The sequence below is a fragment of the Microplitis mediator genome, chromosome 9 (genome assembly GCF_029852145.1).
Source record: "Microplitis mediator isolate UGA2020A chromosome 9, iyMicMedi2.1, whole genome shotgun sequence".
Lineage (NCBI taxonomy): Eukaryota > Metazoa > Arthropoda > Insecta > Hymenoptera > Braconidae > Microplitis > Microplitis mediator.
Genome location: NC_079977.1, coordinates 14337309 through 14354206, shown reverse-complemented (window position 1 = coordinate 14354206; position 16898 = coordinate 14337309). Strand labels below are relative to the sequence as shown.

At 31.1% G+C, this 16898-nt stretch overlaps 1 protein-coding gene across 2 annotated transcripts in view; it reads right to left on the bottom strand.

Annotated features, from left to right (window-relative positions):
- Positions 1–2222: 2222 nt before the first annotated feature.
- LOC130674562 (endochitinase) overlaps positions 2223–16898 on the bottom strand; it is a 55200-nt gene continuing 40524 nt past the window's right edge. For both annotated transcript variants that reach the window (XM_057479921.1, XM_057479920.1), the window contains exons 5-9: positions 3507–3630; positions 3238–3435; positions 2884–3171; positions 2588–2815; positions 2223–2510 (exon numbers count right to left, since the gene is read on the bottom strand). In XM_057479921.1, the coding sequence (XP_057335904.1) occupies positions 2388–2510; positions 2588–2815; positions 2884–3171; positions 3238–3435; positions 3507–3630 (961 nt within the window). In that variant the 3' untranslated portion in view covers positions 2223–2387. The remainder of the gene's footprint in view (positions 2511–2587; positions 2816–2883; positions 3172–3237; positions 3436–3506; positions 3631–16898) is intronic.

Here is a 16898-nt window from a genome sequence, read left to right as displayed (position 1 = left end):
ATTTATATTTGTAATTGATAATTTACATTAATTTGATAGGTCAATTCTAGTAATATCAAAAAGTAAAATGAATTTAATTGAAAAAAAAAAGATTTTAATTAAAATTGGAATGTATTTAATTATTAGTTTTTGTTTTTAACCTCAATAAATGAAAACTCAATACGTTTCCACGTAAATAAAATTTATTGTAAAAAAATTTGAAAAAGTTTGACATGCCAAAGTTCTGAATAAAAAAATAAATTAAATTAATTCAATACAAATTAAAATTTTAAAGGCCAGTTTTTCAAACCGAGTTTATTTTTATCCGGATTTCAATTAATATTGGTAGAATATCTACATTAAGGGCCAGTTTTTCAAACCGAGTTTATTTTTATCTGGTTTTTGATTATCATTGCTGGTATATCTATATATTATTAATATATAGATATATTAGCAATATTAATTAAAACCCGGATAAAAATAAACTCGGTTTGAAAAACTGGCCCTAATAGCATGTAGATATACCAGCAATATCAATTTAAACTAGGATTAAAAATAAACTCGGTTTGAAAAACTGGCCCTACGTTAAACTTTATTTTAACGTTTATGATTTTAATAGTAACAAATATAGTGGATAAAGCACTTTATGTGGAAAAATTTTATGCGAGGTGAGAACATTTTTAAAACCTTACTCTGAAAACCTATACTTACTCCAATTTTTTGCTTCTATTTTAAAGCACCTAAATTAGCGATTTCTTAACTTTTTTACAATAAGGGAAAAACGTAGGAAAATATGTTTTGGAAATTATGTTTTAAAAAAATTCTCATCTGGCTAAAAATCCATCCACCTAAAAATCTAAATCAACAATATTTTTTACAATCTACGGGCATGTTTGGCCGAACTGAGTCCTAAGTGAACTTAGTACGATTTAGTCTTTTAGTAAGGGCCAGTTTTTTAAACCGAGTTTATTTTAATTCAGGTTTTAATTAACATTGCTAGCATACTTCTATACATTGATAATATAGATATACCAGCAATAATAACGTCAACCCAGATTAAAAATTAACCCGGTTTAAAAAACTGGCCCTAATCGCATATATACTATCTTCTATCTCTACCCTTAATATTAGTAAACAACACTTCTATTCCACAAACCACGGAATGGTTAGCAGGCTAAATTCAGGAATCGAATTTCCAATTCCGCGTTCCGCATACCAACACATGTAGTATAGTTTAGTAAATACAGTGAACTTGCTCACATATTCAACAATTATTGGTCATTTTACCGAGAAGAATTTGAAGCTAACCTTATAGCACAAAGTCTCGGGCCCTGATAATGATAAACAATTTGTTAGGAATTTTACGTTTAAAGTTAATGATTATCTTTAAATTTAGCGCTTGGGACATAGTGAGGGAATGATTTTCAGGATACTTTCTTGGACATATCTTTTTTGTTTATCATGTAAAAAATAAATTTGTTTCATACATTCGTACATCTAGTACAGTGGTTTTATTAATAAAAAACAACTTTTCATAATTGACGATTCAGGTTCATACAAATGATCAAGGACATCAATTTCGATTTTTTTTTAGAATCAGCCATAAGCTTTAACAGTGATTAAAAACTAATTTTTTCGAAAAATCGTGAAAATTTCGAAAAGCTATAACTTCTAAACTAATTGACCGATTTAGCCCATCTTCGAACTCGATTAGGGTAATCGCCTATAGGATAAGTGTAAAACATTTAATTAGGATGCAATAAGAAATGTCGGTGCTAACGTGATGACAAGACCAGTAATTATCATAGGACATACAGTTACGTTTAAAGCATCATGAGTAATGAAAGAAATACTTTTAAAATATAAAAAAGCTGTGAAATTTTCAGATTATTTTGTTTACAATAAGATACAACTGACGAAATTGGACTATAATGGGAAATGCATAAGTTATGGGGAATGAAAACCATATTTTCATAATTTTTTGATTCCATTAAAAATTTCGACGCTTTCTAACTATTAGAAGAAATGGTCAAAACATAAAGTTTAAGGTCATAAATTAAAGCTTATTAGACAAGCTTCTAGATACTTTTTACGGTAATTGTCTCGTCACCGTATATGTCAGACTTCACAACAATAGAAAAGACGTACCGTAACTTCTTTATCATTCGAGCTTATTAAACATCTTCGATCGGCAGCTAACATTAATTTATAATCTATTTGGTTAAAAGTCAATAACGATAGTATAACGTGTAATTGAACAGGAATTTATTGGTCATATCTCTACATTATTATGTGAGTTCTCACTTACGGTTTCGAACTGTTATTTATAAAGTATAATTTGAATAGTTTGAGCTGGATTTAAAATAGTCGTTGATCATAGACGTCATTTAAGTAATGACGGTTTGTATTCATTTCTTACAATCGAAGCGGTCAACGTTTGCTGACAGATCACAAACATACGTTGCAGGATTGTAAATCAATTCATTGGGACATTGAAATAAAAGAGGTTTTCCATGAATGCAACGATAGTACTGGAATTTAAATTTCATTGTGAAATACATTTTGAATTAAACTCAAAAACATATGTATATTCAGAAAAAATGCTTACTGCGTGACAATTTTTTGAAGGTATTAAATCATATTTATCACACTGAATATTATTTGTTTCGTTATCAATTTGAATAATGTCAACTGTTAAGTTTTGAAACGTATCGGGGAAATTTGTTGTTTTGTTATCAAAATATGGTAGAGTGGTTTTTTCAATTTCCAATAGAGGTGAAATAGTAACATATCCATTGGTTGCCAAGGTCGTACTGAGTGGCCGATCCCATTCAGGCTGTTGAAAAAAAAATTATTTAAGAAAAGTTTCGTATTAAGTTCGGGACTTAGAGTTAAATCACATACTCTTGGTGTTGTACTCGTTGTGGAGATCGGGACATAATAATTTTTAATGTTTTCATGAATTATTTTGATTAGAACATCTTTTTTACCGCAGAGTCCATGGAAGTCATCCATATCTAGAGCCCAAACCATAGCACCAGCGTATCCTTTTGATTTAATCCAATCCACCTTTATTTGAATACTTTCAGGATCTTCATACCCAACCCACTGTGTATCTTTATAGGCATATGGAACTTTACCTACATTATCCCATTTTTTTACCCATTCGGCATCTTGAATAAGTGAACAAATCTACACAAAGACATGATTTATTTTTTTTTTTTTGAAAGATTTAGATGATAGAACCATGTATTTTACCTCGTAGTAAGCTAAGAAGCCTTTGGCTCCTGTATATTTCCCAGCCATTCCACCTCCTGCTTCTTTATTTATATAAGTACCAAGGTGATAATTATTATTACTTGCACTTAGAGTATAACTTCGTCCATAAAAAGGAATGCCGACAACAAGCTTATTCGGTGGACATCCTGAATCAACCCATAATTGAAGACCATCGTTCTGAAATAACCACATTTCTTCAGAATTGATATAAAAAATCCAGAGATCATGATAACATGAGTTTAACATACAACATTAAGTTTTTCGTAAGCATAGTGATCATGAGGACGTTTGTAAAGTGGACTATGAACATCAGCAAATCCAACCCAGTTCCCTCGAAGATCATACGTCATGACGTGAATTGCATCTACGTTACTGAAATACCGATAATGATTTATTAAGAAAGCTTCGCAAAACCATATCTCACGAATTCTTTTTTTTCGTTTAGTAAATAAGATGAAGACTAAGCATAACGATAAAGATTCTTTACTCTTTTAAGAAAAAGCATAGAATTATATTACTCGTATTGTAATTATAAATAGCACTCACACGTTTATGGTAAAATGGAGAAAGCTTATTTAAAAATTTTAGAATTATAACAATGTGAAATTCATTTATCTGTTGAAGTATTTATTTCTCCATTTTAATACTAAATAAAATATTATAAATATTAGAGGCGTGTCATTAGAATCAACTAAAGTTTAAAGGTAGTAATTTTGAACTTGAAAATTATTCTGCTTCATGTTTTCTACAAAATTAATTATTATTTTTTATTATCAATTGCTTTGTGAAAAATCTTTATAAAAAAGTTTTGCGTTGAAAAATTCCACTAGAAACTATTGTCTATAACAAATAAAAAAGAGGAAGAATAACCCGAAGAAAAATGATTTTATTTAACGATATATAAGGTATTCCACGTCAAATCAATCACTTTTGAACCCCACTCCTTATGATTTGGCTGAAAATTTATTTCCCTTTCTGATCCATTAAAATCTTTTTTCAGGGAGTTTTTAAATTTTTTTACCCAACTCAAAAAAAGGCTTTTATTTTTTCCAATAGCTATAACTTCTTCAAAAATTGTCTAATTGGGTCGTTTTTTTTTTTTTTTCAAAATTTTTTTCTTTTAATGTACATCTCAGTGAAAAATTTAAGATGATAAACTCCATGAAATTTTTGTGGTTTTTGAAGTTCAACATTTTCTATTATTTCTTTTACATTTTCTCAAAAAAAAACTTCAATTAATTCTGCGATTATTCCCGCCAATCCCGAAGTGATCCGACTGTTCTTTCGATTTTTTTTTATCGATTGAAAAAAAATTTTTTCCCAGCTGGGCTTATTTCACAAAACATCACTCTGAAAATTTTTGAGGACTTATAGACGACTTTAGAGTTTGAAAAATTAAGAAGAAAATAACAATTGAGTGGTAATTCTCGAAAAAATTTGGATTTTTTTCAAAAAAGTGAAGAAAACATAGACGGCAGCTATGAATAACTTTCTTGGGTTTTTTTTAAACTCCACCTAAAAACAAAGAGAATGAAGAGAAAAATTGTCATTTGGTCTATTTTTGACCAAGTCACAGGCTTGCGAAAAAAAAAACCAAAGCATGTTGCTATTGAAATTTTTTTGAGAAAATAAACAAAAAATAAAGAATGGCGAACTTCAAGAAAAATATTGGTTATTCTAATAAAAAAGGCGAAAATTTCCTGAAATTTATCATCTTAACATTTTTTTCTGAAAAGTACATTTAAAGAACAAATTTTAAAAAACGTCCCAATTAGTCCATTTTTGAAGAAGTTCTAGATATTTGAAAAAATTAAAGCCATTTTTTTAAAAAACTCAGAACTTTTTTTAGATTGGGTAAAACAATTTGAAAAAATTTTTAGAACCGTTTTTCATATAGCGAAAAAAAGGTGAAAAACTTTCAGCTAAATCGAAAAGGGTCGGAGTCAAAAGTGGTCCATTTGGTGTACACGGAGAAAAATGAAGGTGAAAATTCCATGAAATTTTATGTGAAAATCCATAAATTTTTATTATGCTAGCCGACTAAACTTGAAACCGTATGATATTCCAATATTTTATGTTATACGTGTTGCTACTAATTGTATTGAAGAATAATAAAATTTCGATTCGGCCAACAAAAATTTCTTTCTTGAACATAATACATTTCGTGTTGAGCATAATAAAAATTATCAAGTATTTTATAGTTATAATAACTGACACGACAAAAATTGTGTCGCTAGGATGCAATATTCACCGTCTTATGATAACAAAATGTACCACTAGCATAATAAAAATTGTTTTAATTATTTTACTTATACGATCAAAATTATTTAAAAATTTATTGAAAAAAAATAATAATTTTCATTTTTGTTCTTTTACTCTTTAAATTAACTTTTACAAAAATTATATTACTAATCTAAAAAATTTATATAGACTCTTTGTAAAATTTATGATACTAACATAATAAATTTAACGAGACTTTTTTTACTTTGCAAATTCAATATTGCACGAATCGTGAAATTAATTTTTGAAATATATTGTTAACTAATTACCAATACCATTGCTGCTAAAAAATATAAAATTAATATAAATTAAAAAATACAGTGATTTGTGTTTATATTCTCATATGTTCCTATCAATTATCTTTAATAGTCTTATATGTATATTAGGGTGTCCGTTATTTACCAAGTTGGCTATTTCCACTTGGGTATCGTCAAAATCGTTTCTTGTTGACCTAAAAACAATTTTAAAAACAAAAAAAAATTTTTACGATGCCGTTTAACCCTGCCTAAATAACGATACTTTTCCCATTTAATTAACATGGGGTTTTTGCACTTTTTAGCAAATAATTTTTATTTCGCTCATTATACTCTTTAACTTACCAACAATGCTCGATTCTGCCTTTATTATGATCCCTTTAAACGGAGAAATTTTCATATTGGCGCAAAAAATTTATCACATAACCTTTGGAAAGGTCAAAATTTATTTTTATTGATTTTTCTGGTTTTTTCACAAATTTTGTGTGTGCACGATTATAAAAATATACCATCTTTTCAATTATTATTATTTTTTTTTATTTCAAAGTGAATTCTCAAATCCGCCGTGAAATAGAACAATTTCAAAAAAAAAAACATTCGAAAATATTGATTTTTCGATTTTTTATCATCAAAATTGTGATCGATCTCATTTTCGATTATTTAAAAAAAAAAATTTTTTTCTGAAAATTCATAAAAAATTCTGTAATAGCACTATCATAAAAAATTTTTTTTTCAAAATATTCAGTTTTTTATGTTTTTTAAGAAAAAAAATACTAGCAAGCTCAAAAAAATGTTGCCACAAAAATTTCGATGAATATAATGAAAAACATGAATTTTTTATGCTTTAAAATCGGAAAAACTCATCGAAATCTAAAAAATTTCGAATTTATGATGGTGAATTCTTAAATCCGCCGTGAAATAGAACAATTTAAAAAAAAAAAAACGATTCGAAAATATTGATTTTTCGATTTTTTATGGCCAAAAATGTGGTTGACCCCACTTGTAAATAATTACCAAAATTATAAACTCAAAAGTCCGGAAAAATAAAGTTATGATAAATATTGTTTCAATTAATTTTTAAATTAATAAATAAATAATAAGGTTATTAAATTGTAAATAATAAATAAAGGTGTGCCTGGACCAGCCCCTCAGGCTGGGTTAGTGCACGTAGGCGCCAGACCGTTTCTCCAAAACGGACAAAATATTTTATCAGGGGAAATTTGCGAGGGAAAATCCGAGCGAGTATAGCCAGTAACAAGGCGGATAAATCGAATGAAATAATAAAAATAAGAAATAATCAGAAAAAGAAAATAAGCACAGGTGAAAATAAATAATAAAATAAATTAAATATAGCAGGAAAAAGACTCAGGAAAATAAATACAGAGTATTTCCCCGAGAATTGTTGGATCCAATTATTTATATAGAATTATCAAAATTTTTGATACAATATATTGCTTATAAATATAAATGATACTCGTCGATAAACCCCTGGGGGCAAAATCTATATAATCCAAAGAAAATTTCGAATTTAAATCCAATATAAAATATAAATATATCATAATAATAATTCACTTAAACAAAATAAACAAAATGTCAATAAAAAATTATCACAACCTTGGGTTACCCCTTTACACTTTACAGGGGGAGAAAGATACGGTGCACTCTCACTCTCATTCACCGAATTTCCAAAATTATAACGTAAATTATTTAAAATAAATAATTATCACCCTTTCAATAATTATAAATAATCAAAAATATAATATAAATTGCTGGACCACTGGGGTACACAAAAACTGTAAATTATGTACAGCAAAGAAAAATATAAATAATAATAATTCGGGTTTAATTATTTAAATAATAATAATAACTATAATGAATTATAATATAAATAATAATAATAATCCCACTTTATAATCATCATTATTTGCCCAGGAATTTTTTCTCTGAACTCTTACGTCGTAGGCTCAGGAATTTTTCTTTAGCCGGTGTATAGCTATAGCTATAAGTATAGATATAGGTAGCTATCGATATATCGATATATCGAACTACCGCAAACGCGCAATTTCCAATGTTAAATTATAAATTAAACGAAATACAATTATTTTATTATCCCCAATTCCTTTTATAAATGAAAATGTATCATTCAGGGGTATCTAAACACAAAATCAGCTAAATTATTCGCGTCGCGAATACCAACAATTCCCGGGGAGGTTACAAGTAACAATGTGCTGGAGGATAATGCGAGAGTACTTACTCAAAATTGCTTCAAGCCGATCCAAAACAAAGAAACACAGGAACTAATCACCCGGTGAATTTACTGAATGAACTTTAACCACAATAACAACGAAATTAATTGTAAAATTCGAGACGTATTAACAACGTAAAATGAGAAACAGCGTCTGCTCAGTATCACTTTCCGTACTTTTCTGAGTACTTAATGGGCCGGCCACTTGTTGGCCACCCACGTGGCGCAACAATCGCCCTTAATTATTATTATCATTGTTACCTAGCCCCGGGCCTTTGAATTAATTAAATGAATTATAAGAACATTTTTACCCCACCTGAATGATACATAATAAATTGAATATATATATATATATATATATATATATATATATGGTATTTATTTATACCAGAATAATAATCGTAAAACATATATATAATTAAATAATAATTATTTAACACATGTCACCCGCGTCGATATTGCAGGAGAAAATATTGATTTTCCTCTCCTCTGCGGTCAATATTTCTCATCTCCTCAATACCTGGACATGAAATTAAATTGAAATAAAATAAAAATAATAATTGGGGCATAATGTGACCACACATTATGTCCCCTGAATAACGCCAAATCATAAATATTTCCTTATAAATAATAAATAATAAATGTAATTATTTTTAAATGATAAATTAAAATATTAGCACACACGTGCTCTCATTCACGCCGCGCGCATGCGCGAGCAAACGTTGTCTCACCGGCGTGGCAACGAAATGCCCGCGTAACCATTCAAATTTGAACTTAAATACTATTTTTATTACTTATTTCTAATTAATTATTAATTTATTGGAATGGTTACGTGACAATCCAGTCCCGCAAATATAAAAATAATTTTTTTATTTTTCTTATTAACTGGCTGACAGTCAGTCGTTTGCCAACCGATGGTATGACAACTGAGGATTTAAAAAAAAAATCTAGTCTTACAAAAATCATTAAAAAACTAATGTGACATTCGAAATCTTTATTTATTCTTATCTCGAACAAATTTGTTGACAGATTGTTTTTCCATTCACTCTATTATCAACTTTTCAACAGCATTATGCTGACAGCTTTTTCTTCAGAGGACGATCGCCGATTTTCTCAGTCAATATAAATTTGGCGAGTATTTCTTTAAATACTATCGAGTATTTTACTTTTATCTCTCTTACTCCTGACTGTTTTATGCATTCTCCAATATACAATTATTTACTTTTTTTCGTGGAAATGTGATGCTGTGTCCAAGGCACTCGCTGCCTTTTTCTCGTGCCACTAAATATTGTTTGTCTCTTTCCATGGTTTTCAATTGTTTTTAAAATTTATTGGTGCAAACTATTAGCGAACGTTAGTCTTTATTGAATCTTTCATAACGACACAATACGTTTCGCTATACCGCGTGATAATCACTATTCTGCTTCGGATTATGCGGACATGACTATCATCTACGGCGAGTGTGGCCATAATGCTAGGGATGCATGTCATGTGTATGCTGAGCGTTACGCGAATCGTGCTAGTCATCCAGATCATCACGTAATTCTTCGTGCTGTTCATCGTCTTCGGGAAACTGGGAATATTTTACCAGCCCGCGTTGAGCGAGTAGGTCGTCCTCGCAATGTACGTACGGCTCGTAACGATGATCGTGTAGTTGAGGCAGTGCTAGATGGTTCTAACACTACTGTCCGCAAACTTAAGCGTTAGTTGCAGATTTCTCGTACGTCAATTAATTGTATAACTCGAGCAAGAGAATGATGAAGAAAGTCAGTGATGGAGAAAATCAGGGCAGACCTAATAAAACGCTGTCGTCTATGTATTCAAGTTGGAGGCAGAACTCCAACTTGACTGCTCAAGTGATAGCCAACGTTCGATATAATGAACAAAACGGCTCTTTTCAGGGCCACCAAATTTTTTTAACGTAAAAAAAATGAGTTTTTATTTTTGCAGGACTATATTTTTAAGAAAAAAATCATCCGCTGTCTCCCTACTGGTGGCAGTCAACTGGCTGTCAGCCAGTTGATAAGAAATATAAAAAGTTTATTTTAATTTTTGCGGGTGTGACGTTTGCTACGTAAATATTAAAATCATTGGGTGTTTGATGTCGCAACGCTGAGATCTCTGACGAGAAACAACCCCGGGACCCAGATCTCTCGGATGTCCCACTTATGGTGAAAGCATTGGAGAGATCTGGTGGCGTCACGAAGTGAATCTCCAAGGGTAACCTACCCCATTTGGTAGCATACATTCACTTTACCTTCTAAAACATCCCTTCCAGAGACTCAGGGTGCGCAGTAGACCCCTAAAATCTGTATATAAACCCCCGAGAATCTTCCAAAGTCAGTCAGTCGCTCTCAGTTGTAACCAAGTAAAGACTGAACTCAGTAGTGCAAGCAAGTCTGTTCTACGCTCGAATAATACCATCATCCAGGTCTAATTGGCACAGAGAAGTTGATTCACCAAGCGAATTGAGCCCCATGGTAGCAGCAGCAACGCTCAACTTGTGAGAACCCTGCAATTGATTCGCTAATAAAAGAATTACGCTCAACTTGTGAGTACGTTCTTCGGTGATCAAAACCCTGATCTTTACCCCATTTGGACTCTGTGGCGAATTAACGCTCCGTGTGAGTAGTATTCCCGCACACAACGCTCAACTTGTGAGTACGTTCCGAAACTGATTCGAGTCGTGAATAAACTTGTTAATTGCAAGTGACTAGAAAATTCACGGGTCACACCCAAAAGGGGTAAGCAAACGCACTTCTTAAATACCTACCGCATTACTAACACTAGATTGTAACAGGAATTAATAAGCATTGTAAACAAACTGGTAACAGAATATATTCTTCTCTTTCTCTCAAACAAGTTTCACCATTTCCACAAAACCTTTCACTTTCCCAAATCGTAGAGAATAAGACTTCTCGAGGTCAATCCGGCAGCCCATCTCTCTTTAATTCCTAATACCCTAGTAGCCACGCAGGGTAAATAAATTAGAAACCCGATAGAATTCGCATCCGCTCGGCGAATTACTATCAAACAAATCACGTCCATCAAGAAAGGCAAATAAAATACTAATCATAATAAGCGCGAAATACGACACATGTATGCAACCACTCTCGATACTGAGTACGTTGCTTTAATATATTTGTAACGTCTAAATTGACGCGTATTAATTAAACGGGAACAAAGTAGCCCGCTATTTTCTTTTATTGATTTCTTTATTGTGCATCGATAACCGCGAATTATCTAATTTAAGTATTAAAATACCTACCCCGGACGTGAAACGGGACTGGATTTAAAAAAAAGGCAGTCGACTGACTGTCAGTTAGTTGATAAGAAAAATAAAATGTTTATTTCTATTTTTGTGGGACTGGATTTAAAAAAAAATCTTCTGCTGTCCTCCCATTTGTTGACAGTCGACTGACTGTCAGTGAGCTGATAAGAAAAGAAAAATTTTTTTCTGTGCGACTGTATTTTTATGAAGAATAAAAAACATAAATAAATGAAAATGTTGGTCACGTGCATCACGCTTTGTGAAAGCTGCTAAACGTCAGCCGAGCGCTTACGCTGGTGATGCTTTCTCCTGACTGTTCATCCCACTCTACTCGTTCGCGCTAATGCTTCATTCTAATTGGCTATCTTGTTTAATTAATAACAATTTACCTGTTCGTCAGGTGTAAAAATCGTAGAGGACTTTTCGTCTCGGAATTTTGTCCTCTATCTAGATTTCAAGTTTAGGGCGCGACTTTTGGGACACCCTGTATATGTATATATATATATATATATATATATATATATATATATATATATATATATATATATATATATATATATATATTGTGACATTTGAGATTGTCCGGTCCTCGGCGGATCCCACGCGTTAGATTAACTTTAGTTATTAATTCATTTTTTTTTGTTTCTGTAAATGATAATATTAATAATTAGGACCTGCGAGGCACACGGGAGTGATGGGAAGTCTCAGGTAAAGTAACGCGGCTATTAACAGGCTTCCAGCAACGATCCCCGAAGACTCTGGTAGGTAGAGATTAATTATTGTTAAGTTAAGTTAGCCACTAAGAATTAGTCATTAAGTAGCCAGACAAACTTCCATCTCGCTCACCGGAAGTGGACCACGATCATCGAGGGAGATAAGCCGCAATCAATCCCAGAAGACCCGCGGATGGGGAAAGGGGAGACTCGCGGCAAAACCAACGACCGTCCGCCTGTAAGCCACGAGCAGTTCGAGTTTCTAACGCGAGAGCACGCGCGCCATCAATCCGAGCCATGGACTCGAAGGTTCACTATGGAACAATTTATGGTACCGCTGGCGCCATCTCTGAGGCAGCAGCTGAACTGGGCAATGGAGTGGGGAGTCGCATGTGAGATCCATGTGATCGGAGGTGTTGCAGCCATCTTTGCTGGATGCCTGTTGCGTATAACACGTGTTGTTGATATTTTTTTTTACTGTGGATTATACCAGCTATTAAAGAACGGTTATTTCTTATTAATTATTTGCAAATAAACTAATTTGAGTGCCGCGCAGGCGATATATTGTCGTATAACATCAGCAATAAATATTCAAGTGCCGCGAAGGCAAGTTGTCTGATAAAACCAAACAAAATAAAGCAAAGGTGAGACTGAATCGTCATCGAACCGCGTGTGTCTCGTAGCTGACCTTGGGGTTGCTCAATTGCCGCAGACGGGGAAGGAGTTAGAAGGCCCTGCCGAGGAATACTGAGAGCTGGACAACAATCAACATCCCCTCGTCGACCGTCAAAAAGGGTGAGTGGAAGTTTGTACTGCGCTTATCGGTCATTTCAATACCCCGTATTTGTGGTGGTTGATTTTTCTTTTTTATTATCGATTATTATAATTATTATTTTTAATTTTTTTTGTTGACTGTGCATTTTGGTGAGTTGTGAAGCCAGAGTCCTCGAGTGTCGCGTGGTCGTCACGCGGGAATATTCGTCGCGCATAAATTTTAGTTGTTTACCGCGAGTATCATATTATTTATTCCTGTTAGAATAAATCCGTCGGGAGTTTAATTTTTTTTTGTTACATAAAATAAGTCGCGATTCTCAGTTTATGTTATTATTTTTTTTTTGTGCTCGAGTCTGGGACCACTGTTACGTTGATTAGATGTAAGATAAATATAGTTTATACTTATTAGATAAATAGTTAGTGCTTATTAGCTCTTAATTTTTTTTTTGAAATTTACGCAAAAATAATAAAATATTTGAGCCTCGTTGGGGTAATTTACGGTCACAATAGTTATGTAAGAAGTATTGAAGAGTTATTATTTTTGTAATTGCTATGAGTCAAAATAATGGATTGCATATTTTTTTTTGAGGTTTGTTGTTGTTGATTGTATGCTAAAAGAATTTCGCGACTCGACAAATTAATTCAAGAAGAAAAAAATAAAGAAAAACATTAAGTTTGATCGAATTTCCGAGCCGGAATTGTACTTGAATGCGTGTTGTATGACCAGTGTGCCGCGTGGTATGATTTGTATGTAACTTTTAAGGTGAATACGCGAAACGATGTAACAATTATACGGTTGAGGACTGCGTATTTTGTTTATTAAAGTGCTTAACAGTTTTTTTTACCATAACATTGTTTTTTTTATTATTATTAAATAATTGCCCTGACAGTAATAGCCGGTAAGATACCCAAACCCAACTCCTCCCGCCGTCCAGGAAGCTCGTTTTCCCTGAACCCTCCACGCTAGTAAATTTCCGCGTCGTGAGTTTGGTAATTCTCTCCAAAAATTACCTGGCGTCCAACGGGAACTGCAGGTAAGCCATAATTTAATTGCACAGAGAATTCTCGCTGGTTAGATTCCCAGTCGGGAATATCTTGTGACAATATATATATATATATATATATTAGACTGGGCCAAAAAAATCGACTATTTTTTTTTTTTAACGATACTGTGTAAATATTATTTGGGATGACAAAAAAAAATTATTGTGAAAATTAGAGCCCTTAATTTTGATATTAAGAGGTGTATCATCGCAATTTTCGTTTTTTTTCAAATGAGCGGGTTTTTGTCTCATAACTCTCAATCCATCGAGATAAACGAAATCGACTCGGATACATTTTTTGAAGGAAATTTAATGTTCTACAAAAAAGATCTGATTGAAATTTTTCGTCAGATGAACCGTTTCCTTATAATCACGCTTTGAACGTTGGTATGATTTTAAAATTTGATTGTTCAACTTTGGAATTTTGTAATTCATGTAAAAATAAGTTTCCGGAAAAAGACAATGAATATTCTTGAAGGAAATTGAATGCTCTACAAAAAAAGTCTCTTAACAATTTTCGCTAAATTCACTCCTTCAAAAGTAATTCAAGGTTGAAGTTATGTAAAACGACTTCAATAATCTTGAATAACTTTTGAAGGAGTGAATTTAGCGAAAATTGTTAAGAGACTTTTTTTGTAGAGCATTCAATTTCCTTCAAGAATATTCATTGTCTTTTTCCGGAAACTTATTTTTACATGAATTACAAAATTCCAAAGTTGAACAATCAAATTGTAAAATCATACCAATGTTCAAAGCATGATTATAAGGAAACGGTTCATCTGACGAAAAATTTCAATCAGATCTTTTTTGTAGAGCATCAAATTTCCTTTAAAAAATGTATCTGAGTCAATTTCGTTTATCTCGATGGTTTGAGAGTTATGAGACAAAAACTCGCTCATTAAAAAAAAATCGAAAATTGCGATGATACACCTCTTAATATCAAAATTAAGGGCTCAAATTTTCACAATAATTTTTTTTTGTCATCCCAAATAATATTTCCACAGTATCGTTAAAAAAAAAAAATAGTCGATTTTTTTGGCCCAGTCTAATATATATATATATATATATATATATATATATATATATATATATATATATATATATATATGTATATTAGGGTGTTCCAAAAAAAGTCGATGATTTTTTTTTTTTCGATTGCATGTGAAATTCTTGTTATATATGTTAAAAAAAAAATTCTGTAAAAATTTGAGCCCTTAATATCAACTTGAAGAACTCCATCACCGAATTTGAAGATTTACCATTGATTTAACATGGAAAAATGATTTTTTAACCTTCATTTCTCCTGCAAACTATGTAGAACATTATTTTTCGGAAAAACCATCACTGTTCCTTCTTCAGTATTAAATTTTGTAAGAAAAAGCTCTTAGGGTCCAGTCTCTAACGTCAACCCTCTCGTTTTTATTTGCGTTAAAAAATATAGATTTTTTGAAATTTCGATTTTTTCCATTTAATGTGTAAAATTTTGATCTCAGGCCATAAAGTTTGAGGAAATTTTAGTAGATCGTTCAGTGTTTCACAAATCTGTGCCAAGAAAATTTTTCTTATCACTTTTGGCTCCAAAATTGTGAGGCTTGCAATATCTATTTTAATGATTATTCTCTATAATAATAAATTTTACAAAAAATTTTAAAATCTATCAATAAAATATCAAAATTTCTTCATAACAGTTAACAAAACGCTGTATTGACGCTTTAATTCTTTTAATTTTAATATTTTTGTTCATTTAATATAACAGTTTTTGGCTGTAACATATAATTTACACACAATTTTTGAATTATTTTACGAATTACTACACCTATTTCATCTATAATTTTCAAATGAGTAACGAAGAGAAACCATACAAATTGTAAGTTTCGAAAAAAATTTTAATCCATTGTAGAATGAAAAAAGATTTAATTAAAGATTAATTCAATAAACAAATTTGTTTAACAAAAATCTTACAATTGTGGAACATTTAATAATTGTGCTTTCGTATTTAAAAGTCACTAACGATATTGCTGAGCGGGGAGTTGCATTAATTACACAATTCAATAATTGTTTAACGAGAGATGAGGAACAAAAACAATTTTTGCTCCAAGTAATAGAAAACCACAGGAAAAAATTCCCAGGCATTTCGAAGCAATGTATCGATTCATCATATGCAGCTGAATAAAATTAAAATTCTTTTAGTTTCCGATAGATGTTATTGAATTTATTTTTTATTATCATCAACAGTTTCTTGTTTCTTGGAACTTATTCGGTATTTTTTTTTCTTATTTTCAATTTTTCCACCATTGTAAGATTTTTGTTAAACAAATTTGTTTATTGAATTAATCGTTAATAAAAAGTTTTTTCATTCTACAATGAGTTAAAATTTTTTTCGAAACTTAAAATTTGTATGGTTTCTCTTCGTTATTCATTTGAAAATTATAGATGAAATAAGTGTTGTAATTCGTAAAATAATTCAAAAATTGTGTGTAAATTATATGTTACAGCCATAAACTGTTATATTAAATGAACAAAAATAATAAAATTGAAAGAATTGAAGCGGAAATACAGCGTTTTGTTGACTGTCATAAATAAATTTTGATATTTTGTTGATAGATTTTAAAATTTTTTGTAAAATTTATTATTATACCCTGTGGAAAAGCTCTCATAAATTCTGATATTGAATATTTTTTATGAGAATCTATGAGCTTCGAAAATATCTATGAGATTTAAAAAAATTCTCATATGAATTTTTACGAGAATCTATGAGTCAAAGATTTTGATGTTTTCCTATCATGATTTCCGTACTAGATTTTTAAAAGAATGAGTAAGATTTTTTAATTTATGAGATTTTGTGACTCGAATCCCGCCAACGATTATGAGATTGAATAAGTACTTTCACTTCTATAAGATTGTTACAGTTTATTCTAATCTATTTTCAACAAGAATTGATCAGGCGAATTCCGATGTTATAATACTTACAAAATCTCAATAAGATTATTTTTTTATACGAAATTTTCAGAATTTATAAGTTTTAGTAAGAGTTATCCTAGGAGATAATATCTCATTGAA